The sequence below is a fragment of the Ixodes scapularis genome, unplaced genomic scaffold (assembly GCF_016920785.2).
Source record: "Ixodes scapularis isolate PalLabHiFi unplaced genomic scaffold, ASM1692078v2 PGA_scaffold8__174_contigs__length_109621045, whole genome shotgun sequence".
NCBI lineage: Eukaryota > Metazoa > Arthropoda > Arachnida > Ixodida > Ixodidae > Ixodes > Ixodes scapularis.
In genome coordinates, this window is record NW_024609883.1 from 21,253,205 (window position 1) to 21,266,739 (window position 13,535).

Below are 13,535 nucleotides of genomic sequence, written 5' to 3' on the forward strand. Positions count from 1 at the left end.
CATGAAAGTTCTGTGAAAGAAGGCACCTAAGATTTTAAATGCCAGTACCACTTCAATTTTAGAAGAATTGAACAAAGTATCCTCTTCCATGTCATCAATTTTACCCTTTGGATGAAACAAAACAGCCTTCGTCTTATTCACATTCATTTTTAACCCATTATACCTGCTTCATGTATTTAGCTTTCCTAGCGTGAAGTTCGCGTTTTGATTACGTTTTCTGGGGCTATCTCCATTTAACAGCATGCTCGTGTGGTCTGCGTAGATAATAAATTTCGTGGAATTGCTCCTATTTACGATATTATTTATATAAAGATTAAATAAAAAAGGACCCAAAATGCTTCCATAAGGAACGCCTGATTTAATTGGCTTTACATCGGACAATTGACCAGCAATGCCGGCATACTATTGACGAAATGAAAAGTATGAATGAATAAGATGCCAAACCTTACCCAGATAGCCATTTTTGCGATTTTCCTAATTAGAAGGTTGTGATCAAGAAAATCAAAGATCCTCGCGAATTAAATGAATAAGCCAGAAATTAGTTTCTTATTTTCAAGACTTTTAAGAATGTGTTCTTTTTGAACGAGAAGAGCGAGTTCAGTAGATCGTTTCTGCGGGTACCGAACTGAGATGGGGTGATTAAGTTATGACTATCCGCAAATATTGCCATTTTAGAAGCAGAATGTTTTTTCGACCTTTATAGAAGAGTGCCGAAATTGAAATCGGTACATATTTACCAAGACCATTGTCGGGTATATATTCCAAGTGCTTTGGACCGTCCATACATTTCAACACGGAACTAAGCTTTTTCCATATAATATCGGTTCCATTTCCAGATGCTAGAAAGAAGTCACAAAAATATTTTGATCTAGGATTACGGAGTTTTTTGTTTATTTTGTTTCTATAACCTTTAGAGGCACTAAGCTTATGGTTATCTTTTGTTTTTATACTTTTTTTAATAAAGCGCGTGTTTTGTGCGTATTTCCGCTAGTAATTCTTTTTAAATCCATGGATTACATGCTTTTCTCAATAAAGTTATTGTTTTATATAGAAAACAACTTACATAGAGCTTCGGAAATATGCTCAAGACCATATTATACGCTTTTTTTGCGTCTGTCTCGAGAAGAACGTCGATCCAATCAAAATCAGATGGTTTTGGTCCAAACTCCCTAAGACTGTTCGGCGTAATATTATGATACTTTGACAACGGTGACTGTTTCGTTAGTTTTTTTAATATTTGTTTTTTATACACTAAAACGCATAAATCATGACTGATGTCAGTTATTATCACGCCGCATCTAGGTTGCCACACTTTAAAATTGGTAATAAGCAAGTCAAGTCAAGTCGATGAGTCGGCAGTGATCCTTGAAGCCGAAGAGATTACGTTCGTGCATCCGCATGCTTTAATCAACTGATTCCTCTCTCTTTCACTTGAAGATTCAAGTAGCATGTATTTATGTTGAAGTCACCTCCAAAGATTAAGCTGCATTTAATATCATTGGCACAATTGGGAAAACTCGTAATCTTTTTAAACGCAGTTATAATCAGTGAGAATTTCGCCCGAAATGGTCTCTTTAAGCAATAAAGCCAGGCCCCCTCCCCGAGCAGCAGTGCGGTTTAGGACGTAAGTATTGTAAGGCGATTGGTGTAGAATATCACTAGGCTCGGAAAGCCAAGTTTCAGATAATATAGATACATCAAAACTAAATCTTAACTGATCAAACTGCAAGTGGATTTCACCCGATGTATTTTGTGCTGATCGAAAGTTAACGTTAAAACATTTTTGAGAGAGCTGCTGTACTCGTTTCTTAACAAGGACTTTGCATTTGACGGCAGAAAATATTGGTCGTCTGCGACACAATGTTTGTTGCTAGATAATGTGCAAGAATCCTCAATCATTAAAAAAGATCACGTTTGAAGATTCTTTGGATGGATGCTTGGGCGAGTTGGATATTCATATTGTAGGAGAAGCACAAAAGTAAACTCACTCTCACTGAAAATGCACGCACACCAGAAAAACGGTCACTCACGTCGCGCTGACTTACAACTCAAATAGTATTTTGTCTTCTTTCTTTTTCTTTTATCCGTATTAAACTTGTCATGTCTCACTTCGTTCTCTTCTGTACAAACAAATAGCAATGTCTATCGTACATTAGCTTCAAGAGTCAAGATATGACTATTATTTTTCAGTAAGCGTTATGGCTGGACTACAAACACAAGTATCACTCCTTTTTATGATGCTAGCTGCCTCTATTATTTCACGTGTTAATTGGTGATGGTTCTTTCCAATTACGGTGCTATTTTTTTAAGTCCGCAGTGCACCCGCAGTCACGGCAGTGAAAGCCCAAGCCAAGCCCTGAGTTCGCTAATCGGGTGTTGTTGTTATGTTCCCTTAATCTGTTATTTATACATCTTCCAGTTTGTCCTATGTACTGTTTGCCGCATGAAAACGGAAAGGAATAAATCACTCGTTCTGAGCAAGGAATGAATGGGGTTCTATGCTTTTTAGTGCAGCCGGTATTAGTTTTTGGTATGGTGTTAACTTTTTTACATAGGCCTGACAGTTTGATGGGGGCGGAAAAGACTACATCGATATTTGCGCGATTCATCAACACCCGATTGGCAAACTCAGGACTTTTGGGCATTCACTGCCGTGACTCTGGGTGCACTGCGGACTTCAAAAATAGCACCGTTATTGGAAATAACCGTCACCAATTAACACGTGAAATAATAGAACCAGCTAACGTCGTAAAAAGGAGTGATACTTGTGTTAGTAGTCCATCCATAATGCTTACTGAAAAAGAATTGTTATATCTTGACTCTCGAAGGTAATGTGCAATAGACATGCTGTTTGTTTGTACAGAAGAGAACGAAGTGAGGCATGACAAGTTTCATACGGGTAAAAGAAAAATAAAGAAGACGAAAATACAATTTGAGTTGTAAGGTAGCGCGACGTGAGTGCCTTGTTTTTCTGGTGTGCGTGTATTTTCAGTGAGAGTGAGTTTGCTTTTGCGCTTCTCCTAGAACACGTTTGAAGAGTTAACACAAGGCGAAAAAATTACACACCAATGTTTCGACTTAATCCAAAGACTTAATTACAAGGACTGGTTTCCGTTCTTCCTGCGTACGAGGACAGTTACGTTTCTGAACCAAATATATTTCTAGTTTGTTTCTTTATCCCACTTTTTTGTTTCCCAGAGAAGCTCTCCGTCCTGTTTTGTTAGATTTTCCTGGATGTAGATATTACTTTTCGCTTTGTTCAGCAGTGCACGCTTTTCCAGTTCTTTATGTCTGGTCTGCTGGCGAACAAAGCGGACAATGATGCCTGGGTTTTATCAGGTTTAGATGCTAGCCTGTGAATATTGGCAGCCTTATTTGTTATGAACATCCGGCACTTCAAGTGTTTTTGAAACCACATTCACCTTCGCCAGCAGATCTTCGTTGGCACTCATAGGGATACTGTGAATCTCAAAATTTTGCTTTCCGTTCTTGCGTTCGAGGTCGTTTACTTCTTGCTTTAACCTTTTCATTTCAGCATCAGCGTCAGGTTTTTTTGCAAACCTTATAGTCTTTACTTTTATTTGTTTTATCTCTTTTCCTTGTTCCCCGACCTGCTTCAGTACCACGTCGCAGTTAACCGACATCGCTTGCACGGATTTCTCGGTTCCATGCACAGTTGTTTTTTGGGGGGGCCCAGTAGATTCTTTAGTTTAGCCTTGATGTATGCCAATATAGCCGCCTCGGTGGCTCCGAGGCGAGGGCGTCGGCGTACGGATCCCCATGTGGCGGGTTCGAATCCCGGCCGAGGTGCCCGCAATGTGACGGAGGCTTAATGCGGAGAAGACGCCATGTGACCGAGCTTTCGGTTGCACGTCAAAAGATCCCCAGGTGGTCCGAATTAATCCTCAGTCCTCCGCTGGGGCGTGCCAGATGCCCCTCGTTGGTTTGGCACGTAAAACCCCGAAATTCGATTTTGATTTGATGTATGCCAATATGGCGGATACACTAGGTTCCTTATCTTCTTCGGCACCTTGAGTGCCTCAAGTCACTGTTTCACACGTTTTACATGTCATGCTTTGGGCAAAGCGTTGCCCTTAGACTTATAAGTTATATCCGAAACCCCAGAGGCAACTTAGATGGCAGGAAATATCGCACTCTGTACATGTCCGTTTGGCCCCTGTCTTTGATACCTCTTCTGCATATTTGGAACTAGTATGCTCCCTGCGATAGCGAATGAAATAGTTTTGAATAAATATTTATTTATTTATTTGTGCCCTCTCGGCTAGACTCATAACAGAATGGGTGGGATTATAACCTACAAAACGTTAACGAAACTAGAATATTATTAATACCTTTAATATTATTATTATGGAAATCTTGAAACAGGTCATATTCTGGGTTTCACCTTAAGTTCATACGCAGCTGATGCTACATGCTGATGGGACCAATCAGACGACGTGAAGAGCGCACCATCATGGTGTTAGTCACGTGTTCTATCACCTTGGAACCAATCACAAACAAAAAAAACAGTGACCTCCGCTTTTGACGCTGGTTGATTGATCCCCGTAACTTGTAGCGTCGGCTGTGTCTGACTATAGTATAGACTGGATAGAAGTCTGGTTACAACAGTTTTAAAATCAGCAGGATTACGAATTGTGGGAAGGGATTTGGTAAGGGAATTACACTAATAGAAGTGTAAGGTACGAACGATTTAGAGTGTGCACTAATGTGACACTGTGGAATCCTTACTTTAGGTAGGTGGTCACTGAATGATCATGTATCATAGTTCAATTATATGTTGAGATTTCAGGATTGGGTTCTCAAATCTCAATCGTCTGAAATCTCAATTGTCACTGAGTTATGCTTACACACAACTCCCTGACGTTGTGCGGAAAATTATTTATAAAGTTTTAAATCGTAGTAAGATTTCCTACTCTATTGGCGAATTAACTATATGTGGTTGTAAGATGTCAGGTCACGCTTGGCAGAACATTTTAATGCTAACTATTCAGTGCACAGGACAATATCAATAATATCAATGACCTCTCTTTTGTAAAACATATTGATGATACGTTTTTTTTTAATCCAACCTCCGAAGGAGAGGTGCTTGACATCTTTCTAGGACTGAAAAACAGCAAAATTATGGACATTGATTAATTACAAATAAAGCCAGTTAACACTGTAATGGATATAGCTTCCCCACGCTTGGCACACATATACAACTCATCATTATCATCTGGTAAGTTTCCCGCAAACATGAAGTTGGCTAATGTTACTGTTATACATAAAGGAGGCGAGAAGCATGCTATAAATAACTATAGGCCAATATCTACGTTACCTGTCTTCTCTAAGGTACTCAAAAAGATTCTTCTACGCACCTCAATCACTTTTTTTGTAACCATTCTATATTACCAGATTATCAGTTCGGCTTTCGCAAAGGGAAATCCATGAAAGCCGCCGTGTTATTTAAAAAAAAAATATTACAAAATATAAAAAGGTTGATTATTTTAGGTGTGTCTACTGATTTCAGCAAAGCGTTTGATGTCCTCCATCACGCAGTTATACTTCTGAAACTTAGTCGATTGGCGTCCGAGGCACATCCCTTGTTTTACTTCACTCGTATCTAACAAATAGGATACAGTGTGTAGCTATTGACGGTTTTTTCTCTTTTTTCCAAGATGTTCTTTGTGGTGTTCCGCAGGGAAGCATACTTGGATCTTTTCTACCTAATGCCTTCATCAATGGCCTTGGAAACATTGATAACCAAGTGCAGTTCGGTATATGTGCGGACGATATGAGTATGTTTTTTTCTGCGGCCGATACAGATACACTGTTGTGCCAAGCAATTTCTACTCTTTTCAAATTTGCATTGCGGTCTGATACTAGCAGCCTTAAAGTAAATACAATAAAGTCTGAAGCAATTATAATCAGATATTAAATTAAGCCCATTTCGATAAACTACGCTCTCACACTAGGTACCTCATCAATTGAACTAGTCAATCAGCATAAACCTTTAGGCGTATTTTGTTCAGAGCATGACGTGGGATTGTCATGTAAATGTTTTGATAGCTGAACTCTCTCGGGTCCTAGGTATTGTTCCTCGTTGCCGCAATGTTTTACCGCTCAACATTAAGCTTAAAATATATTGTGCATTATTTCAATCTCATTTAAGTTGGTGTCACCTTGTATGGGCTACTACAAGAAAACAAACCCTAAAAGCATACTATTACTACAAAAGAAAATTATAAAAATAGTGCTGACGTTTTCTACACAGATTACACAGAACATTTATCTTTAAATATTAAGGAATTCGGTTTGAACGCATGTATAAGTATCGTTTACTTTGTTTTATTCGTTCCTCACCCATGCTACACATTGATTTTTTATTCACTGTATCTTAGCTTGCAAGGAATAGCAATCTCTAATTCCACCTAGTGACCATATAAGTTGAGCCTCGTCGTAACAGCGAGACTACGCATGTGCCATGCGTAGTCCCGCATGGCACATGCGGGACTACGGCACAAAGTACAGCGCACTCTAAATATACTTTTGCCATGTCTTACTCTTCCGAAATGGAATCGTTCTGTTTTAGTAAAAATACACTTGAACGATTCATGCACAGAAGAACCAGATTGAGAACAGTGTTGTTGCCTGTTCTTGCCGCTCACCCTGATCCATCTTGACCCCTGCCTAAACACGCCCCTGGCCTCTGCGCCGCTCGGCCGATGTAGCTTTACGCTCTCCTGTATAACCAGTTACCTTGCCCTTGACACAATGTTCATGTCTTCAAACTTAAGATGACCATCCATCACAAGAGTCGGTCACTGAATCTGATCACGAAGCCTCCAACATCAGCTACGAGCAGGTCTCAGAGGGAAGTGTCCGGGAACTCGCTGTAGTCACAAGTTTTTGACAAACTTCTAGAGAGCAGTAGCACAATTTGTCAAACTCTCGTCTTCCTCTTTGTACTTTCGGTAAACTTTCAGCCATACAATTTTCAGGTCAAAGTTATTTTTGAAAACGCTCTTAAATTATGAAGAGCTCTGACAAATTAGAGGTGCAAGCGTCAACAAATTAACGAGTATTGAGTAAGCAATAACTCTAATAAAGCCCAAAAAGGATTGCACACACACGCACTTTGCGGCTTCGTCCTCTGCTTTCACAACCTTAACTTTCACGACGCTTTGAAACCGTTTGGAGAGATTACTGTTATTTGTTCACTGTTGTTTATACAACACAAGTATAGGTTCTATGAAACCCCGCATTAATATAATCATATTCATTTGTTAATGAATTTAAATCTAGCCAAATTGGTTGGGGGACCAGATGCGTTTGCAGTGTTTTCATCAAGATTCAAATGTAAATAGACCTTAAATTTTAATTCTTGGAAGTTCATTGGTGAAACGCTTTTATTTCATATAGAACTCGCGGAACTTCGACACTTTGTCTGTCTCACTCTTGTGACTAATTTTCCAAACCTACGCCCCGGGTTTGCGCACTCCGGATCGAGACAGTTTCAAGGGTTTCCTGGATCCCACCACCGCGGGGCGTTTTATTTCAACGACAAAAAACAAAACAAATACAATGTTAGCCCCTTAGCGGAAGATTTTCATTCACAGCTAGAGGTAACCATAAAAACTAATTTTCATTTTCTGCTACATAAATGGTCTGTACAAATGACGAAAACGCTTATGCTGAAGGGTTGTCTTTGGGGTTCATGGAGAATCGGTGTATATATGTCATTTAACGACGCTGCTATACTCGGCGACAACTTTTCTTGGCAATGCAGTGGAAGGTAGAGGCCCGCGTCCCCTCTCCCATTTTGAGTGTAAGCAGGCTTTCCTCCTCCCCCATTTCCGGGGAGAGGAGGAGAGCCTGCGTACACTCAAAATGGGAGAGGGGACGCGGGCCTCTACCTTCCACTGCATTGCCAAGAAAATTTGTCGCCGAGTATAGATAGATGCTGACACACTCGGAGTTTCAACTTGAACGTCATACTTTGGATTGTTGTGAGCGTGAAGAATGACAATGTCCATAGGGAAAAAGCAGCTGTCGGGTGTCTTTGTGCAGGCGTTGATACGCCTGGTCGCCATTTCCTTACCCATGTTTTGCTTTTCCTCCGAAGAAGAAGGGTCCTTCGCGGTGACGATTGGAAGCAGCAGGTCTACACAGAAGAGTGCTGTGTGTTTTGAAAACATCCCTAGCTATCACACTTCAAAATTCGATCCCACAGACGTGAATTTACAAAACAACCATGCAAACAATGAAGGAATGAGGCATGAGCTTAGGGCTACATTTCAGTAAGCAACAAAGTTACTACTACATCACAATCTTGAAAGAGCAAGGGGAGTTGTGATGGTGATAATCCAGGGCCCCATATATCCTTTGCTGTAAGTTCCCCTTTCGGCAATACCGTGGCGGTAACCGTAAGCAGTATTAGGGTAATCTAAAATGCCAGCAATCGGCACAGTATTGGCCCCGGATGGTTACCTTATTTTAAGAATAGCTATTAAGAAGTAGTCGCTACATATATATATATACCTCCAAAAGCCTACATCAGTTAGATAACTAAGGTAAAGTAGATATTAAAAATGGATGGTCGCTATGATACTACAAGTTATTTATAAATGGGTTGAAAGTAAACATATTCGGCAAACATCTGCCTGGTTGGGTGAGAGTTTAAGTCCGAAAATGTAGCTCTAACCAATATTTGAAAGGAAACCCGACGTTTCCTTTCAAATATCGGTTGGAGCTACATTTTCGAACATTATTTTATAAGTGGCTTTCATAAGTGGCTTTCAAGTAACCACGCCAAAATATCGCCAATCTGAAAAAATGACCTCAAAACATGTAACCCTACTTATTAGTATCACTGTAGATATCAGACTGTGACTGAAACATAGCGCAGTCTTCACGCGTTACTTGCTTTTCTGTAAAAAGCCTGGCATTGTAAACGGGGTATGCCATTTAAATAATAATCGTTTGATAGACATCTTTAATTTAATATATCAAATTAGGGAAAAAAACATTTACCGTACTATGCGGTCTGGGGCGCTATGTTCGACAAATGTTTCGTTTCTCCTAAAAAGAAACAGAAGCGACGTAAGGGATGATATCGCGTCTGATTGGCTAGAGGCTCCAATGACGAAAGTTCCCTTTTTCGTCATTTGAGCCTCTAGCCAATCAGACGCGATATGGTCCCTTGCGTCACTTCCGTTTCTTTTTAGAAGAAACGAAACATTTGTCGAACATAGCCCCCCAGCTCTTTTACGTCGAAAGCGTACATTGTTTCAATAACCCACCTTTTGTTTAGCTAAAAAACTCGTAAACAAAATATGAGAACTGTTTAATGTTTTTCTGTAATATCCCCAGAGATAGCCCACCTCGACTAAGTTTCGGCGTGCAATCAGGAGAAGTTGAAGAAATACTATATCTAGATCATATGTTTCTGTCAGCATATTATCGCAGCGACGATGACTGTACTTCCCAGTCAGCGATGTTCGCTTACATCCCGGTATATCTAACTAGATGCATTTACTCTAATGTCATCATTGATCCGAACACTACGATTACTAGGAGTGGACAATCCTTCGGTGTTCAAAAGAAAATAGCATATCAATCCAAAAATAGTAGTGGGTTACCTTTCGGAATGGAGCATCCCTCTGGATTTTACGTTAATTTATAGTTTATTAGAGCCGTTGTTTTTTCCATGACCATCCCATAAGCGTAATATTAGTAATAATAATAAAAAGGTGGTTTATATGAAAAACAGTTCATAAAACATTCCTTGTAAAACGTGAAATAATCTATTTGAAATATGTTTATATTAGCCTCGAACGATGGCATTCCTTTATAACGGCGTACACCTCAATAACAACCCAGTCAGCACGTGAAAGAACCGCCAAACTTGGCCCGAGTGGGTCAATTCTAGGAGCCTAACTTGGCCTTATTAATGTTTATCTCCAAAGTGTTAGTTAGTGACAAAGTACGCTTCATTAGTTTTTCCATTGCGTTTCTCTGGTTCGCCACATACTTGCCGAAGATCCAGACGTGAGCCAAAAATGCCACGTATCAATCAAACCAACAGCAGTCAAGCATAATTCTGGCACTTGTTTGGGAATTCATTACCGAAATTTCCAGGTGAAAATCGAACAACAAGGAAGTGAAGCCTAACCCTGGCCCTTGTTTGCCAATTTAGGGCCAATATTCCTAGCCCTTAGACGAAGAATACCAAGTTCGGTTATTCTTAAGCGTGGAACACAAGAGCGGGGAAAGGGGGAGCCGCGGGGCACTCGCCGCATGCCGCCTGGCGCGCCACAGGCGCACCTCGCGGCTTTATCTGTAGAGACCAGATCCGAGCGACGCAGCGCCGCGCGGAAGTGACGTAAGGACGCCAGAAACGGTTGCTATGGATAATGGCACGCAATGCCGCGTGGCGCCCTTTTTCGGCGCTCTTGTGTTCTACTTCCGGGTCTCTTGGCCTCTCATCGCCCTAAATAGCCCAAAAAACGATATATTTGCCTAAACAAACTGCTACTTTCGAATGTTTCAACTGATACCGAATAGGAACATCTCCACCGATATTAAATACGCTTGGCTAAATCGTGGCTCCTGAGGCGTGTGATGTTCCCTAAGCCATGGTAAATATGTATAAGGGTTCCTTTTTGTTCGTTGTCACCTACGCAAATGATACAAACAGGAAAAATATTATGGAAAATGTTTCAAACTTTGCGTGGAAGCTCCAAGGAGGCCATTTGTTTTTCGCCGAAACATGCAGCGATTTGTTTGTACATATTTTATTAGAGATGAAAATTTTTTACAATCTGTCTCTTCATTGGAAGCCCTATTTTCTTCTGGCATGTTGAAAAAAAAGTAATTTTATTGCGAATAGAAAACAACGAGAAATTCTGGCATTTAAGCTCGCTCGCGAAGTTTGTAGGTATTATTTATACATTACTTTTTTTAAATAATCGGTGTAACGGCTTATGTTCCTTTGTAGGTGTACATTTTGGGGATAAAAATATAAAAAATGTGGACAGCGATAAAAACACACACGACAGGAAAAACTTTGAATTGTCGTGTGTGTTTTTATAGCTGTCCCCGTTTTTCGAGCTGTTTATCCCCATAGTGCACGACTACTACCCCTGGCCCACATCACCACCTTAGTACTTTGTAGGTGTGTGTTATATTGTAAAATAAATAAAATACAATAACAAAGTTAGTCGTAAACACTTAGTCAAAAACAGAAAAACACATAAAAACGTAAAACATTTGGGACGAAGACTAAATACATACCACAAACAAAATATTTCGTTTTTGTTTAATTGTCCTCATATAAAAAATAAACAGAACTCTATACACAGATAACCTGTAATGACATTTTCACCTGACGAACTAGTTATCCTTTACAAAATCTTACCTAGAACTCCTTTGGCGTTCATGAAAACGCATGGGGTCGCGGGGTAAACAGTGCAACTTATGGTGTCCATTCCAGCGTCTGCGACCATTTCTTTCACGGAAGATTCCACATACTTCAGACTCGGTTTTAGCTCAAGATTCCAGGATTTCGGAATGATTTCCAAAGGATGCTGAAAGAGTATTAGATCAAAGTAAATACAAGCTCTACATTTACGAAAAACATATGTATGAAATGCAGAACGCCATTGAATCATTTAATTTTACACCTTCTGGCGAGCTTTACGAAGAAGACACGTCTTTAAGTCGAACACTAATACACAAATACATAACAAAATACAGATTTCTCTACTCAACTTCGTAACCTCGGTCTGATCATAGTAATGCACTAATCTTTCATTCTTAAAAAAGAAGATAAAATTAACCAAGGCATAATATTTTATCGCATTTGGCAAAATTAAATATATGTTTAAAAGGATGAAGTGTGTAGATAAACACTCACCCCGATCACGTTCATCCAACGCTCCATTGATGCCATCTCTTGCCACAGGTCGTAAAAAACAAACTGAGAAACGAACAAAAAGAGGCACTCTCCGTCGTCTTTCAACAACTTGCCGACGTTTGCCAAAACCACCTCCTGATCCTTGATCCAGTGCAAGCAGTAGAAGAAGTAAACACGATCGAACTTGCCGTGTTTTTTCAGAAAATTTGAGATGTCTCTTGAACCTGCATCAAGGACCTCATAGCTTATATCTGGGTGCAGATGATTCGCCTTGGCGTATTCAATCATGCCTGGCAATGCGTCGACAGCTGCCATTTTTCGGCACGGCTTGCTCCATGGAAGCAGCATGTTCCTCGTGAAGCCTCCCGTCCCGCATCCGATGTCTAGCATTTGTTCGCACTCGCTCGAGGGTTTTCGAAATCTTGTCATTTTCAAAGCTTCTTTGTTCATGGACTTACTTTTATCATTCACACGCGCGTAACTTTCAGGGCTAAATTTGGCAGTCATTGTTTTTTGTAATGTTTTTTTTTTTTTTTTTTTTTTTTTTGGGGGGGGGGGGGGGTAAGATTAAGCGACTGACGTGGACTGCTAGTGGTTTTGCGCCCTCCTTCGGATGACGTATAACTTGAAGAAGCAGACTGATATCAGCTTGGTAGTTTTCCGCATTTATAAGATCTGGGCATTCAGAGGCGCTGACGCTCATGCAAATTATCTGTTATTCTTTCTCTTCTGCTCCCGCTTATTCACGAACGTAGTACTGAGATAAACTTGGAACGGCGTTCTTAATGGGGCCTTGCATGGGTCGTTGTTCTTTGGCCTTATAGATACGCGAGAAAAACATGGCAAACGTTGGGACATTCTACCTACGGAATCGATCGGCAATCTATAAGACTCAAAGATATTATTCGTCACTATTAAAAAAAAAACATTATAGTGATAGCCAGTGTTGGCCGTAACCATTCACCGCCAACACTGGCTATCACCGGTAGCCCGTTACTTTTTAGTCTGTAGTAACCTACACGTTACATTTTCAAAACATAACAGATAACGCACTTACGCTACTTATCTTGAGTAATGGGTAAGGTATAGTTGCGTTAATCGTTGCACCTTCTTTCATAAACTTTAAAGAAAAATTACAGTTCAATTGTCTTCGTATTTTATGGCGCCAGGTAAAATGGTTTTGGCGTTTTTCGTGTTTCTTCTCGTGAAGATTCAGAAAGAACCATAAATGTTATGAGGTACTTATGTTAAGTTTTTATGTGTATGCACGCATGGAATGTCACAACAGCAAACCATTTCAATTCGTTGATAAAAAGCGATGCAAAGGTACCGTGCGTTTCTTTTTTTCCTTAACTGTTAAAGGGGCACTCAAGTGGTTTTTGAGTTCGTGTTTTGATGACGACAGCTGAATTTAGACCCCCTAAGTATCCCTAAAAACCAAAAAGTATAGTCATACGGTGATTATTTCTTTAATAAAAATGTAATTGAAGGCCGCCAAACCTCGGATCCATCCGAAAACGAAACCACTCTCATTGGCCCTCGCACGTTTATCAAAAGGATCTCGGGCCAATGGCGTTGGACGACGTTCCGTTGCGCAGTGATCCCGAGGTAGCCGGCA

General features: G+C 40.2%; 1 protein-coding gene across 1 annotated transcript; it reads right to left on the reverse strand.

Annotated features, from left to right (window-relative positions):
• Window positions 1–6,920: 6,920 nt before the first annotated feature.
• Window positions 6,921–12,424, reverse strand: LOC120843958. Its single transcript, XM_040215480.1, has 4 exons — window positions 11,918–12,424; window positions 11,420–11,588; window positions 7,986–8,164; window positions 6,921–7,025 (listed from the first exon to the last, which is right to left on the reverse strand). Exons 1-4 carry the CDS (start codon window positions 12,422–12,424, stop codon window positions 6,921–6,923), a joined length of 960 nt encoding a protein of 319 aa, XP_040071414.1.
• Between the last annotated feature and the right edge of the window lie 1,111 nt (window positions 12,425–13,535).